Source organism: Portunus trituberculatus, chromosome 34 (assembly GCF_017591435.1).
Source record: "Portunus trituberculatus isolate SZX2019 chromosome 34, ASM1759143v1, whole genome shotgun sequence".
Taxonomy (NCBI): domain Eukaryota; kingdom Metazoa; phylum Arthropoda; class Malacostraca; order Decapoda; family Portunidae; genus Portunus; species Portunus trituberculatus.
In genome coordinates, this window is record NC_059288.1 from 1,917,285 (window position 1) to 1,943,369 (window position 26,085).

The following is a 26,085-nucleotide window of genomic DNA, read 5'->3' on the forward strand; positions in this document are numbered from 1 at the left end:
AGCAGCTGGGAGGAGAGAAAATGGACGAAGACGCCATAGGACACCTAACTTCTTGGAAGCTGATTTAGCAAGAGTAGAGATGTGAAATTTCCAGTTTAGATTTTTAGTGAAGGATAGACCGAGTGTGTTTAATGTAGAGGAGAGGGAAGTTGAGTGTTATTGAAGAAGAGAGGATAGTTGTCTGGAAGGTTATGTCGAGTAGATAGTTGTAGAAATTGAGTTTTTGAGGCATTGAACAAAACCAGGTTTTCTGCCCCAATCAGAAACAAGTGAAAGATCAGAAGTTAGGCGTCCTATAGCATCTCGCCTTGAGTCATTTAATTGTTGTTGGGTTGGGCGTCTGTTGAACGCTGTTGAATAATGCAGGTGGTATCATCAGCATAGGAGTGGATAGGGCATTGAGTCAGATTTAGGAGATCATTGATGAATAATAGAAAGAGAGTGGGTGATAGGACAGAACCCTGTGGAACACCACTGTTGATAGTTTTAGGGAAGAACAGTGACCGTCTACTACAGCAGCAATAGAACGATCGGAAAGGAAACTGGAGATGAAGGTACAGAGAGAAGGATAGAATCCGTAGGAGGGTAGTTTAGAAATTAAAGATTTGTGCCAGACTCTATCGAAGGCTTTCGATATGTCAAGGCCGACAGCAAAGGTTTCACCGAAGTCCCTAAAAGAGGATGACCAAGATTCAGTTAGGAAAGTAAGAAGATCACCAGTAGATCTGCCTTTACGGAAACCATACTGGCAATCAGAGAGAAGGTTGTGAGCTGATAGATGCCTCATTATCTTCCTATTAAGGATAGACTCAAAGGCTTTAGAAAGGCAGGAAATCAAAGCTATAGGGCGGTAGTTAGAAGGATTGGAGTGGTCACCTTTTTTAGGGACAGGTTGAATGTGAGCAAACTTCCAGCAAGAAGGATAAATAGAAGTAGAGAGACACAGATGAAAGAGTTTGACCAGGCAGTGAGCGAGTTCGGAAGCACAGTTTTTGAGAACAACAGGAGGGACTCCATCCGGACCGTAAGCCTTCCGAGAATCAAGGCCAGAGAGGGCCAGGAAAACGTCTTTATAAAGAATTTTAATTTTAGGGATGAAGTAGTCAGAGGGTGGAGGAGTAGGAGGAATATGCCCAGAATCATCCAAAGTTGAGTTGGTAGCAAAGGTTTGAGCGAAGAGTTCAGCTTTAGAAAAGAAGAGACAGCTGTAGAGCCATCTGGATGAAGTAAAGGAGGAAAGACGAAGAAGTAAAGTTGTTAGAGATATTATTGGCTAGATGCCAGAAATCTCGAGAGGAGTTAGAATTGGAAAGACTTTGACATTTTCTATTGATGAAAGAGTTTTAGTAAGTTGGAGAATAGATTTGGCATGATTACGGGCAGAAATATATAGGGCATGAGTTTCAGCAGTTGGATGGCTACGGAACCGTTTGTGAGCCGCCTCTATCATTGACAGCACGAGAACAAGCAGAGTTAAACCAAGGCTTTTTAGCTTTAGGGTTAGAGAAAGTATGAGGAATGTATAGCTCCATGCCAGAGATAATCACCTCTGTTATGCGCTCGGCACAAAGAGAAGGATCTCTGACATGAAAACAATAATCATCCCAAGGAAATCAGAATAGTACTGCCTTAGTTCCTCCCACTTAGCAGAGTTAAAATGCCAGAAGCACCTCCGCTTAGGCGGGTCCTGAGGCTGCACTGGAGTGATAGAACTGGTAACGGAAATTAGATTGTGGTCGGAGGAGCCCAACGGAGAGGAAAGTTTAACAGAGTAAGCAGAAGGGTTGGAGGTTAGGAAAAGATCAAGAATGTTGGGCGTGTCTCCAAGGCGGTCAGGAATACGGGTAGGGAACTTCACTAGCTGCTCTAGGTCATGAAGGATAGCAAAGTTGAAGGTTTGTTCACCAGGTTGGTCAGTGAAAGAAGATGAAAGCCAAAGCTGGTGGTGAACATTGAAATCCCTAAAATGGAGATCTCAGCAAAAGGAAAGTGAGATAAGATGTGCTCCACCTTGGAAGTCAAATAGTCAAAGAATTTTACATAGTCAGAGGAATTAGGTGAGAGGTATACAGCACAGATGAATTTAGTTAGAGAGTGACATTGAAGTCTTAGCCAGATGGTAGAAAATTCTGAAGATTCAAGATTGTGGGCACGAGAGCAAGTGGTGTCGTTACGCACGTATGCGCAACATCCAGCTTTGGATTGAAAATGAGGATAGAGCAAGTAGGAGGGAACAGAAAAGGGCTGCTGTCAGTAGTCACAGACAACTGTGTTTCGTTAGGAAGAGAAGATGAGGTTTAGTAGAGGAGAGGTGGTGTTCCACAGATTGAAAATTAGAACGAAGGCCACGAATGTTGCAGAAATTGATAGTGAAAGTATTAGATGAAGTGTCAAGACACCCAAGGTCGACAGCAGAGGGCAGTCCGACCTGGGGACATTTATGGTCCCTCCCAGAGGGGACTCCGAGGCAGGGCGTGGTGAAGCCATTATTAAATTTTGATTTGAAGAGAGTGTAAAAGTGTAAGGTGTTGTAGTGTAGTGTAGGAAGTAGTAGAAGTTGTCTTTAGAGGGCAGGCTGCAGCTGCTCAATTGTATATATATATATATATATATATATATATATATATATATATATATATATATATATATATATATATATATATATAGATAGAGAGAGAGAGAGAGAGAGAGAGAGAGAGAGAGAGAGAGAGAGAGAGAGAGAGAGAGAGAGAGATGTAATGGAATTTAGATTTCAATGGGAATTTTGAGGCAATTTTAGCTAATTTAAGGGAATTGTATGGAAATGTATTGCAATAACTACTATGATTAAAAAATAAATAGAACAAACATCGGCATGGAAAAACTTATGCGATTTTTTAACTAATTTGCTCATATGTTGTATTTCCTCTTTCAAAATCTAATAATTTAAAATCAGAATTTTACCATTGCATTATATGCCTGAAGGTTTGAACAAATTAATTAACCTCCACTGTAAACACGTTAACGGTAACAATTCGTTCTAATATTTACTCAGGAAGAACGTAATTACAGGATTAACGCGCGCGCGCACACACACACACACACACACACACACACACACACACACACATATATATATATATATATATATATATATATATATATATATATATATATATATATATATATAGACACCTACTGAAACGATAATTTACTCACAGCGAGGTGTTATATAGTTCACAGGGTGCTGTGAACATTTCATTAAAACTAGTTGTGATCTCTCTAAACGTTTCCTTTTGTGTCTCAAAACTCAAGGGGGCACTCACAGCCTGCCCTCTAATGACAACTCTCCTTCTTCACACAAAACTATATGAACCTACCACAAAAACGCCCTTCATCTAAAAATTTAATAAAAATCGCCACTCCTAATCCAGCCTTGGAGTCCCCTTCTGAGGAGGGGACTAGAAATGTCTTCAGATCGGACTGCTCTCTCGGTGGCGACCAGAAATATCTTGACACCTCCCTCAATTATTTTCATCTTTAACTTCTGCAACATTCGCTGTCTTCTATCTCATTTTTTTATCTGTAGAACATCACTTCTTCTCTATTGCCGTTACCCTATTAACTCCGTTGGGCTCCTTCGATCACAATATAATTTCTGTATCTTGTTCTATTTCTCCAATTCCTCCTCAGTATGCCCGAAAGCGGAGTTGCTTGTGGCGTTTCGCCTCTGCAAGTTGGAGGGGAGCTGAGGAGGTATTATGCTGACTATCCCTGGAATGATTACTGTTTCCGTGTCAGAGACCCATCTCTGTGTGCTGATCGCATAACAGAGGTGATAGTGTCCGGCATGGAGGCGTACATTCCTTATTCCTTCTCTCAATCTAAACCTTCTAAACACTGGTTTAACACAGGCTGTTCTCGTGCTATACAAGATAGAGAGGTTGCCCACAAAAGGTACTTGAGCCTTCCATCGCCTGAATCTCACGCACTTCATATCTCTGCCCGGAATCATGCCAAGTCTGTTCTTCAACTTGACAAACACTCCTTCATAAACAGAAAAAGTCAAAATCTTTCAAACTCGAACTCCCCTCGAGACTTCTGGCATCTGGGCAAAAAAACATCTCCAATAACTTTACTTCTCCATCTTTCCCTCCTTTATTTCATCCTGATGACACCACTGTCATCTCTTCTGTCTCTAAAGCTGAACTCTTCTTTCCAACCTTTGCTAACAACTCCACCTTGGATGATTCTTGGCTTGTTCCTCCCTCTCCTCCTCCCTCTGATTATTATTTTCATGTCTTGAATCAAAATTCTTCGTAATGATGTTTTCCATGCCTTCGCTGGCCTAAGCACAAGGAAGGCTCACACAGTTTTATTAGATAGGGTGGAATCAAAAGCTTTTCGTCTCATCAGCTCCCCTCTTCTGACTGACTGTCTTCAACCTTTATCTCACCATCCTAATGGCACAACTGCCATCACATCTGTCTCTAAAGCTGAATTCTTCTCTGAAACCTTTGCTAACAACTCTACCTTGGATGATTCTGGGCTTGTCCCTCTCTCTCCTCCTCCCTCTGACTATTTCATCCCTATAATTAAAGTTCTTCGTAATGATATTTTCCATGACCTCGATGGCCTAAACTCTTGGAACTCTTATGGAACTGATGATGTCCCTCCTATTGTTCTCAAAAACTCTGCTTCCGTGTTTACACCTTGCCTGGCTAAACTCTTTCAACTATATCTATCGACTTCTACCTTTCCTTCATGCTGGAAGTTTACCTACATTCAGCCTGTTCCTAAAATGAGTGACCTTCAAATTACTGTCTTACAGGTTTAATTTCTTGCTTTCTAAAGTTTTTTAATCTATCCTCGGTAGGAAGATTCTTAAACTTAACAATCTTCTATCTGATCACCAGTATGGCTTCCGTCAAGATCGCTCTACTGGTGATCTTTAGGGATTTCGGTGAAACTTTTGCTGTCGCGTTAGACATATCAAAAGCTTTTGATAGGGTCTGCCACAAAGCTTTGATTTCTAAACTACACTCCTACGGTTTCTATTCTTCTCTCAAGTTTCCTTTCCGATCCTTCTATTGCAGCCGTGGAAGACTGTTCTTCTACTAAATCTACTAATAATGGTGTTTCTCAGGGTTCTGTCCTGTCACCAAATCTCTTCCTATTATTCATTAATGATCATTTTAACTAAATTTCTTGCCCTCTCCACTCCTAGCTGATGATACTACCCTACACATTTCCACTTCCTTTCAGATACGGCCAACCCTTGAGGAAGTCAACAGATCACGCAGGTACGCCACAGAACACTGGACTTCTGATCTTTCTAAGATTTCTGATAGGGGCAGAGAAAACTTATTTGAGTTCAATGTCTCAAAACTCAATTCCTCCATTTATCAACTCGATACAATCTTTCAGACAACTATCCCCTATTCTTCAATGACACTCAACTGTCTCCCTCTTCTACACTAAATATCCTCGGTCTGTCCTTTATTCATAATCTTAAGTGTAAACTTCACATCTCATCGCTTGCTAAAATAGCTTCTATCAAGCTAGGCGTTCTGAGGCGTCTCCGCCAATTTTTCTCGTTCCTCTAAAACTGCCAACTCTAAACTCCGCTCCTGTATGGAGTGCTCTTCCCATGTTTTGTGGGGTTCCACTCACACAATTCTATTAGAAAGGATGAAATCAAAAGCTTTTCGTCTCATCAACTTCCCTTCTGTGACTGACTTTACAGCCTCTTTCTCGCCGCCGAAATGTTTTATCTTTTTTATCGCTGATTTCATGCTAATTGCTCTACTGATCTTGTTGATTGCATGCTTCCCCTCCTCCTGCGCCCTCGCTCCACAAGGGCAACAAACATTATAAAAAAGACCCACTTGAATGCTAGTTTTCTTAAAGAAATTAAGAATGATCCAAAAAGACAGGGACAAATATCTTGAAATCTCTCTCATAAAAGAAGATGCATCGTAGGAAGATGGAAATAAAGAAACAGGCAGGGAGCTCTATAATTTACCAGAGGAAGATATGAATGATTGAGAGTACTAGTTAACTCTTGTATTAGAGAGTTAGTTAGTTAGAATAAGGGTGAGAGGAAGAAAAAGAAGGAGGGGAGGCATTCAGTTAGCAAGATCAATAGAGGAGTTAGCATGAAAATAGCGATAAAAGATATCATGTGATGCAGCATTCCAGCGAAACAAGAGGGAAATTGATGAGACGGAAAGTTTTTTTGCTCCACCCAGTCTAAGAAAACTGTGTGAGTGGAACCCGCCCCAAACATGCGAAGAGTACTCCATACAAGGACAGATAAGGCCCTTGTACAGAGTTTGCAGTTGGAGGGGCGAGAAAAACTGGCGGAGTCGCCTCAGAACGCCTAACTTCATATAAGTTGTCTTAGCAAGAGATGAGATGTGAAGTTTCCAGTTTAGATTATGAGTAAAGGACAAACTGAGGATATTCAGTGTAGGCGAGGGAAACAGTTTAGTATTATTGAAGTAGAGGGGATAGTTGTCTGGAAGGTTGTGTCGAGTTGATTGATGGAGGAACTGAGTTTTTAGGGCATTGAACACTTATGTTTTCTCTACCCCAATTAGAAATTCTAGAGAGATCAGAAGTCAGGCGTTCTGTGACGTATTTGCGTGATCTGTTGACTTCCTGTAAAATAAGTGTAATGCAACAGCAAAAGTTTCAACGAAATCTGTAAAACAGGATGACCAAGACTCAGTAAGGCAAGCCAAAGATCACCTGTAGAGCGGCCTTGAGGGAAGCCATAGTGGCGATCAAATAGGAGATTGTGAAGTGACAGATGTTTGAGAATCTTTCTACTGAGGATAGATTAATAAACTTTAGACGCTGTTGAAAGAAGGCAAGTCATAGGAAGTTGGAAATACAGACACACACAGGGAGGTCCTGAGTTTACTAGAGAAAGGTATGATAGACTGAGAATACTGATTAAATCTTGCATTAGAGAGTTGGACAGAATAAGGGTTAGAGGAAGAACAAAAGCCTTGTGCAGAGAGGCCGCAGAAGGAGGGGAGGCATACAGTTAGCATGGAAATAGGGATAAGGATAGGAAGAGATTCAACATTCCAGCGGTGAGAAAGAAGCTGAAGACAGTCAGTCAGAGAATGGGAATTGATGACACGAAAAGCTTTTGATTCCACCATATCTAATAAAACTCTGTGAGTGGAACCCCCCTCCCAACATGTAAAGAATACTCCATACAAGGACAGATAAGGGCCTTGGACGGATAAGGCCCTAGTACAGTTAGCAGTTGGAGAGGCGAGAAAAAACTAGTGGAGAAGCCTCAGAACGCCTAATTTCATAGAAGCTGTTTTAGCAAGAGATGAGATGTGAAGTTTCAAGTTTAGATTATGAGTAAAGGATAGGGCAAGGATATTCATTGTAGAAGATGGGGAGTGTTGAGTGTCATTGAAGAAGAGGGGATAGTTGTCTGGTAGTTTGTGTCGAGTTGATAGATGGAGGAATTGAGTTTTTTAGGCATTGAACACTTCGAAGTTTTCTATGTCCAAATCATAATTTTTTTAGTAAAATAGGGGGGACAGCTGATTGTCATTTAAGAAGAAGGGATAGTTGTCTGGAAGGTTCAGCCGAGTTGATGAATAGAAGAATTGAGTTTCTGAGGCACTGAACACTGAATATTGAACTTGGTCTTTACCTATGCTGTCAGAATTGTATCCTAATAAGAATGGTATCATTAGAACGTCGAAATTATGGTAAAGAGACAAAGAACTCTAGAGCCTACCATGATCAGCCATATCAATCATGATGAGGTGAGTGGACTTGGAGGGTTGTCCAAAGTACTGGATAGAATAGATAACGAGAGCCTGACCAGATGACTCCAAGTAACGTCTTCAGATTACATGAGAGGTGGAAGAATTTAATTTCAGATGATAACTCGACCCCAGGATGTAATCTCGTATAATAGCAATACATTATTGATTTCTTTTGTGATTTCAATAACAATTGTAATGTTTTATCATAAGGTATATAAGTTTTATCTAATACAAACAAAATATTACTTATCAAATTAAATAAAACCAAGATAGCAGAAGGCAGAAAGATTTTTTGTCTGCCGTGGTGAGCTGGGATCTCACAAGAGATTTCTCCAGCCTCGGTAGCAGTCGCTAGACAACAGACACCATAAGAAATCCTATTTCATTAATTAAGAATTAAGACATATGTTTGACACTTTACAGATTGCCTGTAGATAAATTCGCTAAGTTAAGAACTTACAAGCTCGGAATGAGGGAACCTATATTCAGCTAAGAAAACACGGCCAGCCACTGGTCTGGAATACCAGTCACTACAATTCACCACCAAGCTGTCACTAACTCCTAGCCACGTATGCCACAGCTAGGTTCTCAATTAGAACTATATTTAACAATGCTTTCTGTGACTATGCATTAGGTTGGAGACACTTGGGTGAGCGTTAATTGTCAAAAAGGTTCCTACAAATATGAAAAAAATCTAGTAAAACATGAAATACAAAGAATAAATGAAACACAATACAACGACACACACACACACACACACACACACACACACACACACACACACACACACACACACACACACACACACACACACACACACACATTTATAAATGGTAAGATGAAGACTAAGGAAACATTTTGAAAAAAATAATAAGAGGGAAGACATACCAGACAGCAAAGCAAATGAGTGTTTTTTTTCTTTTATGCCCTATAGCGCATATAGGTAACTTGATGAGTATTGAAAGCGCTGTTAAGCTTCCATCCATTAGTGGCGCAAGCAATTTTATTTACACTGGTACAGTACCCATATTAGGGCCCATATCACCACCCAAGAGCATCTCTGGTGTAACTACCTAGACCCTGGGTATCATGGTGACATGTAGGTAACTTTAAATCACTCGACAAATGGAAAAGTATCAAGGTGGGATTCGAACCTACACGTAGACGTTTGCCCAATCCCACGCTCACCACCCTATTCACTACGCCATTGCCTCCCTCCAATAATGAATGAAAGCTTCAAAAGTGTGTTCACTGAAGAAAAAGATTTTGCAGAACCAAATAGGACATTGCGTTGCTGAGGATTGCAGGAAATCATAGTGTACAAAGAAAATATTGTAAGACTATTAAATAACTTGATGTCAGAGAAGCAATAGGGCCAGATGGTGTATCAGACTGGGAGCTTAAAGAATGCAAAGAGCAGCTGTAAGATCCAATTTGAGAATGATTACAAGTTCATTAAAAGAAGGGAGAGCACCATTAGAAAAGGAAGAGAGCCAACATAATCCCAATATTCAAAGGAGGAAAGTCAACTGAGCCATTAAATTACAGACCGGTGTCACTTACAAATGTTGTGGGGAAGTTGTGTGAAATAGTTATCAAAGAAAAATGGGTTAAATATCTGGATGAAGAATAAGTTATATCGAAAAAACAATTTGGTTTACTCTAGACAGAAGGACTGGAAAACAGAGAAGCTAGAGAGCATAGGAGGACTGAGAGGAACTTTGTTAGATTGGATAAGGGATTATTTGAAGGACAGAGAGATGGGAACTGTGATCAGGGATACATACTCATCTTGGGGTAAAGTAACAAGTGGAGTGCCACAAGGGTCAGTGTTAGCCCCATTATGTTCCAGGTATATGTAAACGACATTCAAAATGGGGTAAACAGTTATATTAATTTGTTTGCTGATTCTGCAAAATTGCTAAGAATAATCAAAACCCGAGAGGACTGTTTGCTGCTGCAGGAAGATATAAACAAAATTTACGAGTGGAGTAAGAAGTGGAAGTTAGAGTTCAATGCCAAGAAATGCCACGTAAGGGAACTAGGAAAGAGTAAGAAAAGACAGGTATGGAACTATCTGATGAGGGAAGAACAAATAATGAAGACTAAAGAGGAAAAAGATCTGGGAGTAATTATACAGGAAAATCTGAACCCAGAAAAACACATAAGATATTTAGATTAGCTTATAAAATGTTGACTAATATTAGAGTGGCATTTAAATTCATGGACAAAGATATGATGGAAAAATTATCACGAGCATGATACGTCCTAAGCTGGAATATGCAGCAGTGGTATGGTCACCGAGCTATAAAAAAGATATAAGGAGATTAGAACGGATCCAAAAGATAGCTACAAAGATGGTGTCAGAACTAATGAACCTAACATATGAAGAAAGGCTGAAGAAAATGGGACTGCCCACCTTACAAGATAGAAGAGAACGAAGAGACCTAATATAAATGTTAAAAATAGTAAATGGCATTGAAAAAATAGACAAGGAAGACCTGGTGCTGGTGACAGAAAGTAGAAGGAAAAGAGGACGAGTAAAGAAGATTAGGATGAGACAGTATGAGGGATATTGGAAAATACAGTATTCTACACAGAACGGTGGAAAAGTGGAATGCACTGAGTGATGAAGTTGTTACAGCACATAATGTGCATAATTTCAAAGAAAAATCGGATAAATGGAGACATGGAGACAGGACACTATGAGCCCCGCTCGAGCCCTATACAAAAGAACTAGGTAAATACATACCTTATGGAAGTGGCAGGCACATTTTCCCTGCAGAAAGTGTTGGTACCTAGCGGCTGTCATGTTGAAGGTATCAAGTACGAGGTAGCCCTGGGCGTGTGCCACTGAGGCTAGATAGAGGGAGTGCTGCAGCAGCCTGGCGTGGTCTTTCTGGGCAGTGCAGGGAAGAACACATGATGATTAAGAGGGCACAAGTGTATTTTAGTACTTAAGCTTTATGTGTATTCGTTCACTAAACAGTTTATTTCATATCAATTAGTATGGAAGAAGGAACTAGAACATGAGTGTTTCTGTACATACTGATAATTTGTCTATCTATCATCAATCAGTAAATGTTGATGAAGGGTCACAAGACGTGTTTTGCTACCTGCATATCAGTCTGTCTAATATTTTTCTTTTATTTATCATTTATCATTTGTTATATTTAGTCTATAGATGAAGTGTGTGTGTGTGTGTGTGTGTGTGTGTGTGTGTGTGTGTGTGTGTGTGTGTGTGTGTGTGTGTGTGTGTGTGTGTGTGTGTGTGTGTGTGTTGGGAAGACTATCGGGGGGGAAGAGGATTTACAGCTTTAATCAGAGGTAAGAAAATAATTATGTTCCTTATGATTAGGTATATTTTATATGCTGGTACGTTTTGTTAAGATTTGGTACGTTTTCTTCATGTGATCTCGTACCTACAATCAGCAAGATCAGTCTGGCAACCCTGCAGGCAGGCTACACAGGGTGCTTTCCCCGCATACTGCCTCTCTGGAAAACTCCAGTAATGTACTTTGCACTCAGACTACTGTTTTCCTCATATCCCAGATCAGATCCGGGGCTCTTAGGAAAGCATTCGGGGCTTGAGCCTAAGTAGCCGCCCCCTAGATCCGCCCATGATTGACAGGTTGAAGAAGAAACTTAGTAGTGTTCACTGCAAGATACAGTTCACAGTAGAGGAAGGTAGTGACGGGCAGTTTCCCTTCCTCGATGTCCTCATAGTGAAAACAGGCGATACTGTCTCCTTCAATGTATACAAAAAACTGACAAATAAAGATACTACCTCAGTGCGCACGACACTTGGACGATAAGAGAAATAGTGATAAAGTTTTTTTTTTTCTACGCATGTATCGTGTATGCAGTGATGCTGTAAGTGTGGTTTCCCTATGGAGGAAAACTGCCCTTCATATTGCTCAAACGGGAGCAAGTCCCGCCGTAGTTAATCCGTTAAGAGCTTTTAGGGTGGCGGTGGCGTAGTGGAAAAGATGGTGAGCGTGGGATCAGGCAGACGTCCATGAGTAGGTTCGTCCGCCTTGAAACTTTACCATTTATTGAGTGGTTTAAAGTTACCTACGTCACCATGATAAGCATGTTCAAGGTGGTTACACCAAAAATACGCTTGGATTGTGATATGGGCCCTAATATGGGTACCATTGTAAATAAAATTGCCTGCGCCACTAATGGGTGGAAGCTGAACAGCGCTTTCCATATTCTTTAAGTATACCTGCAGGCGCTATAGACCATAACACAAAAAAAAAGGGCAGTTCTCTCCATGTTGATTTGGTAAGCCCAAACATAGCGGTAATAATGGGTTGAAGCTGAACAGCGCTTTTCATACCTTCAAGCATACCTACAGGCGCTATAAGCCATAACATAAAAGAAGGCAATTCTCTCCATGTTGATTTGCTAAGCCCAAACCAAAGCAATAATACCAAGCGATTTCTACTTCTCTTAAAGGGAAGCAACTGAAAGCTGAGAGCACCTTACTTTGTTTATTGACGAATTTTACACACTATACTATTGCAACTAAATATATACAAGTTGTATAATAGTAAATACGACACAAGTAGCTATATTGGTGTGCATGTATATACTTGTGTGACAGATACAAGTGTGAGGAGAAATTAAGATGAAAAAGTTGTATGATTTGTGTTTGTAAAGAAAGTATATGAAAATGTGTAATGAAAGTAAATGTACTTTACAGAAAGAGGAGAAATGAAAAAGCGTGACAAAAAAGAGAGAACATAATGTTGAAGAAAACGGGTAAGTTTTAGGGCACACTACAATACTCCCCCTAGTGATCAGGGAGGAGGAACGAAATTTTACTGTTGTGACTGTCCCGTTGTGGCGTGGCTTCCGTGCCGGTGCGTTGAGTCTGCCGAGGTGTAGAAACTGCCGTTGTGATGTCTCGTGCCATTTGTTGAGCCTCGCGTCCATTGTACTGACGAGGTCGTCAAGCGTGGTAAATAGGACGATGAGCAGCGATTGTGTAGATTGTGACAGCGTGGTGCGGTGAGGATCGCGGCTGCTTAGTGCGTTGAGCTCACCGCTTGGGATGGTGAACAGCGTGTGGGGTTGGCTCTAGCAGCTTGGATGGTGAGAAGCGAGATGTGCTATGGAGCTTGCCAAAGCAAGACTCAGCCTACTGCTTTATCGTAGATCATCAAACGGGGAAGGACATGTTCGTCCACCTTTGGGTCTAACTCGGCCTCTTAGGAAACGTTTCCCTCGTGAAGGAGACAAACTCCACTTCACCATCCAGCAGGGAGACGAGGGACCTGAGGCCCAAGAAGTGAAGAGGAGCGGCAGAAACATTCTCCCACGCATTCCGGGCCAAAGAACACCACCCGGCCACATGGTTAGGATATGGAGGCTAAAGTTATGGCTTGCATATACACTGCCAGAGCTATTGCGGGGAGTGATCATTGCTGCCTGCAAGGACTAATACCTCTACTCCTCCAACAGATACCGAACACAGCTTTCTTTGCTCCTCACCTGAAGAACCAACCTCCTCCATCAAGACGCCGCAAACAAGCACCTGAGTGCCGCGCGAAGTGGAGGAACGATCAACCCTGTCAAAGTAAAGTCCTTATGGACGAAGAGGCGGAGAACGAGATAATGGATATTACAGGCAGTGGAGAAGAATCACCGCAGCACAACCATATTGATAACTCTCAGGCAGGCCCTAACACTGTCACCCTCTCCCTCACCAGCTGGAGACCAGCTGGTCTCACTCCGGAACAACCAGCCCATCGACCTGTCCAGCATGCAACAAAAGAAGTGATAATCTACAGACCAAGCTGAAGAACTGCTCAAGTCACCAGGAATACAGAAATTAGTAGTAGCAGCAGCAGCACCAGCAGCAGCAGCAACAGTAGTAGTAGTAGTAATAGTTTTAGGGAGGCGGTGGCATAGTGGATAAGGTGGTGAGCGTGGGATCGGGCAGACGTCCACGAGTAGGTTCGAATCCAACCACGTACAGCCTTAAAACAGTTTGCCATTTGTCGAGTGGTTTAAAGTTACCTACATATCACCATGATACCCAGGTTCTAGGTGGTTACACTCAAGATGAGCTTGGGTGGTGATATGGGCCTTAATATGGGTACCACTATAAATAAAATTGCCTGCGCCACTAATGGGCGGACGCTGATCAGCGGTTCCCATTCACTCTTCAAGTGTGCCTACAGGCGCTATAGGCCTTACCGTAAAAAAAAAAAGAGAGAAAAAAAAAAAGGGGGTACCACTATAAACAAAACTGCCTGCGCCACTGTTGGGCAGAAGCTTAACAGCGCTTACCACATATGCTTTTCAAGTATGCCTACAGGCGCTATAGGCCTCAGCATAAAAAAAAAAAAAAAAAAAATATATATATATATATATATATATATATATATATATATATATATATATATATATATTAGTGGTAGTAGCAGTATTCGTGGCAGTAGCAATTTATATATTCTGTCCAACTCTCTAATACACGAGTTAACCAGTACTCTCAATCATTCATACCTGTCTGTTGTAAACTCTAGAACTCCCTGCCTGCTATTCTATTTTCATATTCCTACGATTTGACTTCTTTTAAGAGGGAGGTTTCAAGACATTTGCTCCTGTCTTTTGGCTAATTCTTTACTAACCTTTTAGGGAACTTGCATCCAAGTGGGCCTTTTTTTTAATGTTTTTGTTGCCCTTGGCTAGTTTCGCTCTTACATAAAGAAAAAAAACATCATCACCTACTACCTAATACTTGCGAGCAATGAGCGGAGAGCGAAGATTGCGGGCGGAGAGCAGAGAGCGTAAAGGAAATAGCGCAAGTGGACAGAGGAAGCCTGAACGGAGGCCCGAGCGGAGAATGAAAAAAAAAGAGCGAGAGCGAAGAGCTGGTTATGCGAGAATGAGAATAAAAGAGCGCGAGCGGAAGAACGAAGTCTGATTTTGAAGTGTCCAGTCCGTGCTCCTCTGCTCTTATTTCTAATTTTGACGTTCGCGCTCCTCGGCTCGCGATTTGGAAGTCCACTCTGAGCGGAGGAGCAGAGGGACAGATATAAGAGCACTCTTGCCCACCTCTGCTCAACCTTTCATACCTTTCTTTTGTAAACTCTGTCTGTTTTATCAACTTCCTTTGATTTTACATCATTCAAGAGGAGACTTTTAAGACATTTGTCCCTGTCCTTTGGCTAATTCTATCGGCTCTGTAAAGAGACTGGCAACTGAGCGGGCCTTTTTTCTTAATATTTTTTTTGCTCTCAGCCAGTTCTCCCTTACTTAAAAAAAAAAAAAAAAAAAAAAAAAATATATATATATATATATATATATATATATATATATATATATATATATATATATATATATATATATATTCCTTTTTCGCTTGAATTTCTTATTTCTTTACCGGAAAAGTATTCAAGGTTTACCACCACACAGATCTGCCAACACTACTACTTCAAGACGTCCCAAATAATCAGCAATTTCTCTAACAGTCTGGTAGCGTGTATACTTAATCAATCTGCACAGCACGTTCGTGGTTTGGTGGCTTACATTCAGATCACGGTTCCAAGGCTTACCTCCCGAATGTTTTTTTTAAATCGACCGTAAGACGTGTTCGAAAACATCAGCAAACCAACATGGTCATTTGACAGATTAAAGAGACTGTATTCATAACAAACAATTAAAATTAGAAACACAAATTAAAGTGCATGAAGCAGTATGCATCTTCGTTCTTCTGTACAGTGCAGAGACATGGACATATTCATCCTACCTGAAGGAATTGCAACACTTCCATGCATGTCTCGTCCTTGAAAAGGATAATGAATCTCATATGGAGAGATCACATTCCGCACACACGGAGATTCTGAGCGTAAGAACATCGCCATCATTCAGCCCTTGTTAACAAATAAGTAGCTACGGTGGCTTGACAACGTAGTAACGGTGCCAGAAAAGCTGCTTCCTAGACAATTACTGTATGCCAAGCTACGGAACAGCCCAAGGAGACTAAAAAAGTCTTTGTAAAAGCTAAAAGGACCAAAGAAAAAAGATATAGTAGAGATGCAATATGAACCCTGAGACACTCAAGGAAAAAAAAAAAAAAAAAAAGAGTTCCAATACTGGAGGAAGTTTGGAGAACACACCGCAGCCTAAAGTGACACTACCTTTGTGTCTGTCTATGTGTCCGTTACCCTTACCTTAGACACGGTGTGTACCCCAGGAGCAGCCACATGGAAGCCTGCCCCTGCAGTCTTCACTACCACCAACGCTCCCTCCAAACCCTCCCTGAAATGCAAACACAGACACACGTCATCACCTAAGTATGCATCACACAATGGATAAAAATCATAAGAACATACGAAAATAGGGAAAGTTACAAGAAGTCACTAGTCTTTTTTTATGTAAGGGAAAAACTGGCTAAGGGCAAAAAAAAAAAAATAAATAAAATAAAGCCCACTCAATCGCCAATCCTCTTATAAATCCGAATGGGTTACCCAAAGGACAGGGATAAATGTCTTGAAACCTTCCTCTTAAATGAAGTCAACTCATAGGAAGTTGGACATACATACACAGGCAGGGAGTTCCAGAGTTTACCATAAAAAGGTACAAATGATTGAGAGTATTAATTAACTCTCGTATCAGAGAATTGGACACAATAAGGATAAGAGGAAGAAGAAAGCCTTATGCAGCGAGGCCGCAGGAGGGGAGGCATGCAGCTAGCAAGGAGAGAAGAACAGTTACCATGAAAAAAAGCGGTAGAAGACAGTAAAAGATGCAACATTCCTGGTGTGAGAAGATTGAAGTCAGCGGAGGGAAGTTGATGAAAGGAAAAGCTTTTGATTTCACCCTATCTAATAGAACTGTGTGGGTGGAGCCTCCTTAAATGCGAAGGGAACACCATACATGGGCGCTTGTATAGAGTTAGCAAATGGGTAGGTGAGATAACTGGCGGATACACCTCAAAACGCTTAACTTCATAGAAGTGTTTTAGCATGAGATAAGATGTGAAGTTACCAGTTAAGATTATGAGTAAAGAATAGACTGAGGACCTTCAGTGTAGAAGAGGACAATTGAGTGTCATTGAAAAGGAGGAGATAATTGTCCGAAAGGTTGTTTCGAGTTGATAGGTGGAGGAATTGAGTTTTTGAGGCATTAAACACTGCTAAGTTTTCTCTGACGCAATCAGAAATCTTTGAAAGATCTGATGATTTCCTGAAAGGTTAGTCGTCTCTGAAAAGACGTGGGAAAACGTGGTATCATCAGAGCAAGACTGGATAGGGTAAGAACTTTGGGAAAGATCATTAATGAGTAATAGGAAGAGAGTGGGTGACAGGACAGAATCCTGAGGAACGCCACTATTAATAGATTTAGAGAAGAACAAGGCAATAGAAGGGTCGGAGAGGAAACTTGAAATAACGTACCACAGAGAAGAATAGAATCCGTAGGAGGGTAGTTCTGAGATCAAAGCATTGTGCCAGAGTCTATCAAAAGCTTTTGATATGTCTAACGCAACAGCAAAAGTTTCACCGAAATCTCTAAAACAGGATGACGAAGACTCAGTAAGGAAAGCCAGAAGATCATCAGTAGAGCGGCTTTGACGGAAGCCATGCAAGCGATCAGAGAGACGACTGTGAAGTGACAGATGTTTGAGAATCTTCCTATTAAGGATAGATTAAAAAACTTTAGATAAGCAAGAAATTAAAGCTATAGGGCCCTAATGGAAACCATACTGGCGATCAGATAAAAGATTGTGAAGTGACAGATGTTTAAGAATCTTCCTATTGAGGATATTATAAAACTTAAGAGGAGCAAGAGATCATAAGCAATAGGGAGGTAATTTTAGGGATTAGAACGGTAATCCTTTTTAGGAACAAGTTGAATGTAGGCAAACTTCCAGCGAGAAGGAAAGGTAGAAGTCGATAGACAGTGCTAAAGTAATTTGGCCAGGCAAGTTTCAAGCATGGAGGCACAGTTTTTGAGAGCGACAGGTCCATAAGCCTTCCGAGGGTTTAGGCCACCGAGGGCATGGAAAATATCATTACGAAGAATTTTAATTAATGGCATGAAATAGTAAGAGGGAGAGGAGAGAAACAAGCCCATAATTGTCCAAGGTGGAGTTATTAGCAAAGGTTTGAGAGATGAGTTCTGCTTTAGAGACAGATATGATAGCAGTGTTAACATCAAGATGAAATAAACGAGGGAAAGATGAAGTAGTAAAGTCACTGGAAATGTTTTTTTTGTTAGATGCCAGAAGTCTCGAGGGAAGTTGGAGTTTGAAAGATTTTGACATTTCATATTTATAAAAGAGTGCTTGGCAATCTGAAGAACAGACTTGGCATGATTCCAGGTAGAAATATAAATTGCATGATATTCAGGTGATCGAAGGCTCAAGTACCTTTTGTGGGTAACCTCTCTATCATGTATAGCACGAGAACAGGTTTTGTTAAACCAAGGTTTAGAAGGTTTAGGTTGAGGAAAAGAATGAGGAATGTATGCATCTTTATCAGACGCTATCACTTCTGTTATGCTTTCAGCACACAGAGATAGGTCTCTGACACGGAAGAATTAATTATTTTAGGAATAATCAGCATAATACCTCTTCAGATTGCCCCAACTGGCAAAGGCGAAACGCCAGAGGCACTGCCTTGGCGGATCCTCAGGAGAGATTGGAGAAATAGGACAGGATTATTATACAGATATGATATTGCGATCGGACCCCAACGGAGAAGAGAGAATAAAAACGTAAGCAGAAGGATTAGAGGTAAGAAAGATGTCAAGAATGTTGGGGGTATCTCCAAGACGGTCAAGGATACGAGTAGGGTGTTGGGGAGCCATGTAGCAGAATGTAGGGATATATAATCTGAGGATATAATGTGTGTATAAAACCAATAAAATTTAGTGGGTAGGCAGCCAGTAGAGATAACTTACATGCATGGAATCAATAAATTTATAAGATTTGCAGTGAGCGATGGCCATGGACAAGTTTTCCATATGAAAAGTGGGTAACGACCAGAAAGAGTTTGGGAATCACTGCTCTGGGTCATGGAGGATAGCACTTACGTTGCTACACATACCTACCTATTTCCCCATCAATAAAATTGCCTCATCTTCCTTTTAAAGCTTCTAAATCAGTTTGCATTTACCAGCATGTTTAATGAATCCACAACGTATAAAATGTATATATTCCTGTTATATCTGTGTGTATGTGTGTGTGTGTGTGTGTGTGTGTGTGTGTGTGTGTGTAATTCACTGTTTGATCTGCTGCAGTCTCTGACGAGACAGCCAGACGTTACCCTACGGAACGAGCTCAGAGCTCATTATTTCCGATCTTGGGATAGGTCTGAGACCAGGCACACACCACACACCAGGACAACAAGGTCACAACTCCTCGATTTACATCCCGTACCTACTCACTGCTAGGTGAACAGGGGCTACACGTGAAAGGAGACACACCCAAATATCTCACCCGGCCGGGGAATTGAACCCCGGTCATCTGGCTTGTGAAGCCAGCGCTCTAACCACTGAGCTACCGGGCCGTGTGTGTGTGTGTGTGTGTGTGTGTGTGTGTGTGTGTGTGTGTGTGTGTGTATATATATATATATATATATATATATATATATATATATATATATATATATATATATATATATATATATATATATATATATATATATATATATATATATATATATATATATATATATATATATATATATATATATATATATATATATATTAAGGCTTTTATGTACAGAAGGCTTAACTTTGTTTGGGTAACAGGCCACTGTAGATTCTGTAGATTCTGTGGGCCCACATAAAGTTATTAAGTTTATTGTTTTTATCTGTTGTTCAGCCGAGCGGTTTCACTGGTTGATTTTGGTGTTCTTAAGCAACCCAGGTTTAGAAGGAAAAACTCAAAATATAAAAGATTGTATATTATGTACAAATTTACAAGTGCTGTCCACACACAAGGTACAAGTACCTACAGAAGCGTGTTCTAAACTCGGGAAAGTGTTCTTAATGTCACAGAGTCACTTAATCCCATTAGCACACAGGTTAGACGCACACACACTTGACATACCCAACACTGCCCAGTCGCCAGCTATACACTCTCTTCTCCACTGGAGCCCACAACGCCCAGCCTTAAGGTGCTGACACATGGCGTCGGTCATGTGACAAGGAAAATCTCAACTGGGTGTATTGTGTTGTTCATTACATTTATTTCTGCTGGTAGTGATAACTAGATAAAATGCATCATACCTATGGAGATTATATTAATTTGTTTTATTTATCTGAGTCAATCATGAATGCAACAACTACTTGTTTAGTTTTATAAAATTAAGAAGCACCTGCAACCCTTTTTTAAGGAAAAGGCGAGGTCAGCATTCACAAGTGTTGCACCACATTACGAAAGATTGCATCAGATCTCTATAATGATTGATATACTTATGTACAATGGGTCCTACCTATCCTATGGCGGGTACAATATATATATATATATATATATATATATATATATATATATATATATATATATATATATATATATATATATATATATATATACATATATTGTAAGAGGGAGAAACGGCCAAGGACGACAAAAGTTGGCGTTAGAAAATAAAGATCCACTGAGGTGCCGGACCCTAAACAAAAGCAATGGATAATTAAACCTGGGACTCCCACGATGAAAATCGGAATCATCAAACTTTTGTCATCTTTTTAATTAATTTATTTATCTTTTTATTTTCTGTAAAGAATGTATGAGCAGATAGGTGCATGTAATGTTGTGTGAAGGAAGAGAGTTGTCCTAAGGGGCAGGTTGTGACTGCCCCACTTTTGTTGTGAAACAAAAAGGATAACGTTCAGCAAGATCACAACTAAATTTAATGGAAAGTTCAGAGCACCCCATGAACTAGTGTTATTAGACCTCGCTGGGAATGATTATCATTTCGGCAGCTGTCTACTGCTCCCTCTAATCTCTCTCTCTCTCTCTCTCTCTCTCTCTCTCTCTCTCTCTCTCTCTCTCTCTCTCTCTCTCTCTCTCTCTCTCTCTCTCTATATATATATATATATATATATATATATATATATATATATATATATATATACTATTTTGCTATTATTGATAAGCATCATTAGAGCTTTACCTACATTGTAGCTCCTTTTTTTTTCTAAATTGAGTTGATGTGCGTTCATGTCGCCGATGATGTAGATAGGGATTAATTGGGAAGATATTGCATGGAAACCTGGGAAGGCAGTAGACACTACCGAAACGATAATTTACTCCCAGCGAGGTGTAATAGCACTAGTTCAAGGGGTGATGTGATCTTTCCATTAAAGCTTGTTGTGATCTCGCTGAACGTTTCCCTTTGTGTCTCACAACTCTGGGGGGGCAGTCACAGTCTAAAGGCAAATCTCCTTCATCACACAAAACTGCATGCACTTACCCCACACACACACACACACACACACACACACACACACACACACACACACACACCTAGCAGTGAGTAGCGCATGTAACAAGTGACCACACACCGGGGTTCGATTCCTGGTCTCACACCGGGTGGACACACACACACACACACACACACACACACACACACACACACACACACACACACACACACACACACAGCCCGGTAGCTCAGTGGTTAGAGCGCTGGCTTCACAAGCCAGAGGACCGGGGTTCGATTCCCCGGCCGGGTGGAGATATTTGGGTGTGTCTCCTTTCACGTGTAGCCCCTGTTCACCTAGCAGTGAGTAGGTACGGGATGTAAATCGAGGAATTGTGACCATGTTATCCCGGTGTGTGGTGTGCGCCTGGTCTCAGGCGTATCCGAAGATCGGAAATAATGAGCTCTGAGCTCGTTCCGTAGGGTAACGTCTGGCTGTCTCGTCAGAGACTGCAGCAGATCATACAGTGAAACACACACACACACACACACCCTTCACTTAAAATTCAAAATTCAAAATGGCTACACCAAATCCAGCCTCGGAGTCCCCTTCTGGGGAAGGGACCAGAAATGTCCCCAGGTCGGACTGCTCTCTCAGTGGCGACCTAAAATGTCTTGCCACCTCCCTCGACTTTTTCTTCATTAACTTCTGCAACATTCACGGTCTTAGATCTAATTTTCAATCTGTAGAACACCATCTCTCCTCTACTAAACCTCATCTTTTCCTCACTGAAACACGGGTGTCTGAGGCAACTGACAATAACCTCTTCTCTATTCCCTCCCACTTTCTCCATTTTCATTTTTGCTCCAAAGCTGGATGTTGCGTCTATGTGTGCAATTAATTAACTTGCTCTTGTGCCCACGCTCTCGAATCTTCCAAGTTTTTAACCATCTGGCTTCGACTCAGCAGTCACTCTCTTTCTAAATTTATCTGTGCTGTCTATCTCTCCCCTAACTTATCTGACTGTAGTAAATTCTTTGATTGTTTAACTTCCAAAGTGGAGCACATTGTGTCCCTCTACCCTTTCGCGGAGATCTCCATCCTTGGAGATTCCAATGTTCACCACCAGCTTTGGTTTTCCTCTCCCTTCATTGACCATCCTGGTGAACTAGCCTTCAACTTTGTTATCCTCCATGACCTAGAGCAACTGGTGCATCACCCTACTCGTATTCCTGACCGTCTTGGAGAAATCTCCAACATTCTTGATCTTTTCCTTACCTCTAATGCTTCTGTTTATGTTATCTTCTCTGTTGGGCTTCTCTGATTACAGTTTCATTTCTGTATCTTGTCCTATTTCTCCAGTTCCTCCTCAGGAACCCCCAAAACGGAGGTACTTCTGGTGTTTTGCCTCTGCCAGTTGGGGGACCTGAGGAGGTATTATGCTGATTTTCCCTGGAATGATTACTGTTTCCGTGTCAGAGACCCATCTCTGTGTGCTGATCGCATAACAGAGATCATATTGTCTGGCATGCAGGCGTACATTCCTCACTCTTTTTCTCAACCTAAACCTTCTAAACCTTGGTTTAACACAGCCTGTTCTCGTGCTATACATGATACAGAGGTTGCCCACAAAAGGTACTTCAGCCTTTCATCTCGTGAATCTCATGCACTTTATATTTCTGCCTGGAATCATGCCAAATATATTTTCCAACTTAACAAACACTCTTTGTTGGCTTCTGCAATGACTTCTTATTTAAAAGATTGCTCGATGGTGACTTCTTTCTGCGCGAATTTTTCCACTTCATCTATTAGTATCTCGCATTCGATTTTCTGGGTTTAACCATAACATGGCAGTTAAGACCGAGGTTCAGGATTTCTTCTTGGTCCACCATGAGCGACTTACTTGTTAAGTCGCATAGAATGCAAGATAGTAATAGACAAAGCAGAAAAACTTGCACAGCAAGGAGAAGTCACCATCGAGCAATCTTTTAAACAAGAAGTCATCACAGAAGCCAACAAAACAAGAGGAAGCTTCAACAGCATCATCATCGAGCCAAGGCACATCGAAGGGGCAACCAATTTAAATCAGACCCACAAGTAACAATCAGGAGAGCACACAAAGCTTCTACGTACGTACTCGTAAACACCGGCAAGAGTATCTGAAAAAAATGGACGACATTTTGAACGGTACAAGCAAATTCATGAAGATCACTAAGGACCACACAGAAGCCCTCAAGAATAAAATAAGCAAGATTATCATGTAGAATAACTCTACTATAGTAAAACTAAATTGTACTGACCCGTAGAGTGTTGTTCACCATTCTGCAGATTTCCAATCAAAACATTCAGCTTATACTACTCATTGTTCTTTAATCATAGTATTATCAACAAATGGCGTTTTAAGAATATTCTGACTATTTCATTAAGTGGCAGGTGATACAAATAAGTGTTATATACCGAATCAAATGAAGGTATTTCATGTATATGTATGACGATGTGGCATATCAGGTCGGGTGACGTTGCCACTCGACCCGAGGCGTGATTTTCCCTGGGGGGGAAGAAAGGGAGTCAGGTCACCATGCAGGTGCAAATCGACTCACTTCTCATCTGGTTGCCACGATGGAAGGACACACTGACGTTTCCCTGTCTTACTGTGTGTTGTACAGCCAAACCAAGGAGTTTATCTACAGAATTAATAGATATTTCTTAAAAGAAAAAGCTTGCAAGGACCACTTTTACCCACAAATCAAGCGAGGAAGAGGACAGCAGATGGAGCTGGTATATCTGAAGCCACGGTGAAGAGGATCTGTCCCAGAGCAAACAAGATATGCACCACAGCACCACAACCTTATCAGCGTTTCTTTTCCCCACTCATTATATTACACTGGATATCTTGAGAGGACATTATAGTAAATATTAGGTAAATTATCAGCCTCATTTTCACTTTTATAACCAGCACCTTTACTGTATTTAATTTACGTATGAGATATTCATATCTTGTCCTACATACCACTTTTTTTTTTTTTTTTTAAGCGAGGTCATGCATTAGATTGAATAAAAAACAGTTATTCCGTTTTCCTTGAAGTAATGAGAGATATGGCAGCATCCGCCTTGCCCTACGGGTCACTACAATTTAGTTTTACTATAGCAAGACAGTCAAGTTTGAGAGCGAGTACAGCATTGCTGTATTACTACGGGAATGTAAAAACCCACAAACTTGGTAACAAGCTTTGCCCAATTATTTCACAGATCACCACGCCCACCTACAAGTTAGCGAAGAGACTGTGCGCACTCCTCACCCCCTACATACCATCGACATTCTCCCTGTAGTCAGCTTCACGATTCCTCGACATGCTCAAGAATAGCAGCAGTAAAGGAGTCATCGTTTCTTTGGACGTTGAGTCCTTGTTCATAAACTTTACTGAAATTTACTGCAGATTATAGACGACATATTCATCAAAGCGAAGAACAAAGCCGACATAGAACAGCTTAGACATCACCTCCAGCAAGCCTCCGGTCTTAACTTCAGCATAGAAAATATCACCAACGGATGCATGCCTTTTCTTGACGTCCTCGTGAAGTAGACTGACGAGTCTTTCAACACAGAAGTCCACGTCAAAGCTACGAATCCCGGTAAGTGCCTCAATGGAAGAAGTGAATGCCCACAGTGGTATAAAGACTCCACCATCGGTGTATACATCAGAGGAGCAATTACGCACTGCAGTACCTGGAATCAAGTACACCAGGAAATAGAAAGATCAACCCAGGTACTGGTCAACAACGATTTCAGAGAGAACGATATCGTCCACATGACAAAGAAAACAGTTACCAATTGGTACAACGCAAACGTCCCCATGGAAAAAAAAAAAAGAATGATATCGCCATCTTTTACAGAGCATTCTTCTAATCGGCGCACAAGGAAGACGAACAAGTAATAACAAGAATCGTCTAGAACATAAAACCAACTGATCCAGAAACAAAACTAAAGTTACAAATATATTACAAAAACAAGAAAACCAGCCACTTTCTCCTGAAAAACAGCCTAGACACCAAGAAAGAAGAAATGCAGATGTCACATGTCGTGTATAGATTCACATGTAACCAAGGAAACTGTGAAGTCCTAATCCTACAACCTGTATCAGCATGACAACCACGAAGCTCTCGCGACGACTAACACTACCCATCACATGCCACCTTGAAAGTTTGTCATTTGTCAGGTTGTTTAAAGTTACCTACATGTCACCATGATACCCAGGTTCTAAGTGTAATTGCATTACACCAAAGATCCGCCTGGGTGGTGATATGGGCGTAATATGGGTACCACCATAAATAAAACTGCCTGCGGCACAAATGGGTGGAAGCTGGACAGCGCTCCATACTCTTCAAGTAGACCTACTGGCGCTTAAGGCCATAATATATATATATATATATATATATATATATATATATATATATATATATATATATATATATATATATATATATATATATAACTAAGCAAAATATTTCTTATTTAAGCTACTACCATCACCAACAGCATCACGCTTGAAGCACTGCAATCATTGCCTCACCTCTGCAGAGTCGCTGTCAGCATGTGGAGATGCTGCGCCGCTAGCCAGTGAACGCCACCAACCACCACCACCGTGTCCGAGGAGTTCGTCAACGGCCGCACCCTGCCACACACCGCAGGGATGAAGTAAGAATCAAAGCACACACATTTACACTCACACACACACACACACACACACACACACACACACACACACACACACACACACACACACACACACACACAAGATTCTATATAGTCAGAGAATCAATAAAATTGTAGTATAAGAAGAATGAACTATTGAGTATTAAAAGAAACTGAAAAGGACCAGGAAATATTTACAGACTGTAATTACTCGTACTT

General features: G+C 40.9%; 1 protein-coding gene across 1 annotated transcript in view; it reads right to left on the reverse strand.

Annotated features, from left to right (window-relative positions):
- LOC123512547 overlaps positions 1–26,085 on the reverse strand; it is a 179,000-nt gene that overhangs the window by 21,301 nt on the left and 131,614 nt on the right. Inside the window, exons 18-20 of the mRNA XM_045268973.1 lie at positions 25,745–25,846; positions 15,971–16,058; positions 10,537–10,683 (exon numbers count right to left, since the gene is read on the reverse strand). Of these exons, the coding sequence (XP_045124908.1) occupies positions 10,537–10,683; positions 15,971–16,058; positions 25,745–25,846 (337 nt within the window). The remainder of the gene's footprint in view (positions 1–10,536; positions 10,684–15,970; positions 16,059–25,744; positions 25,847–26,085) is intronic.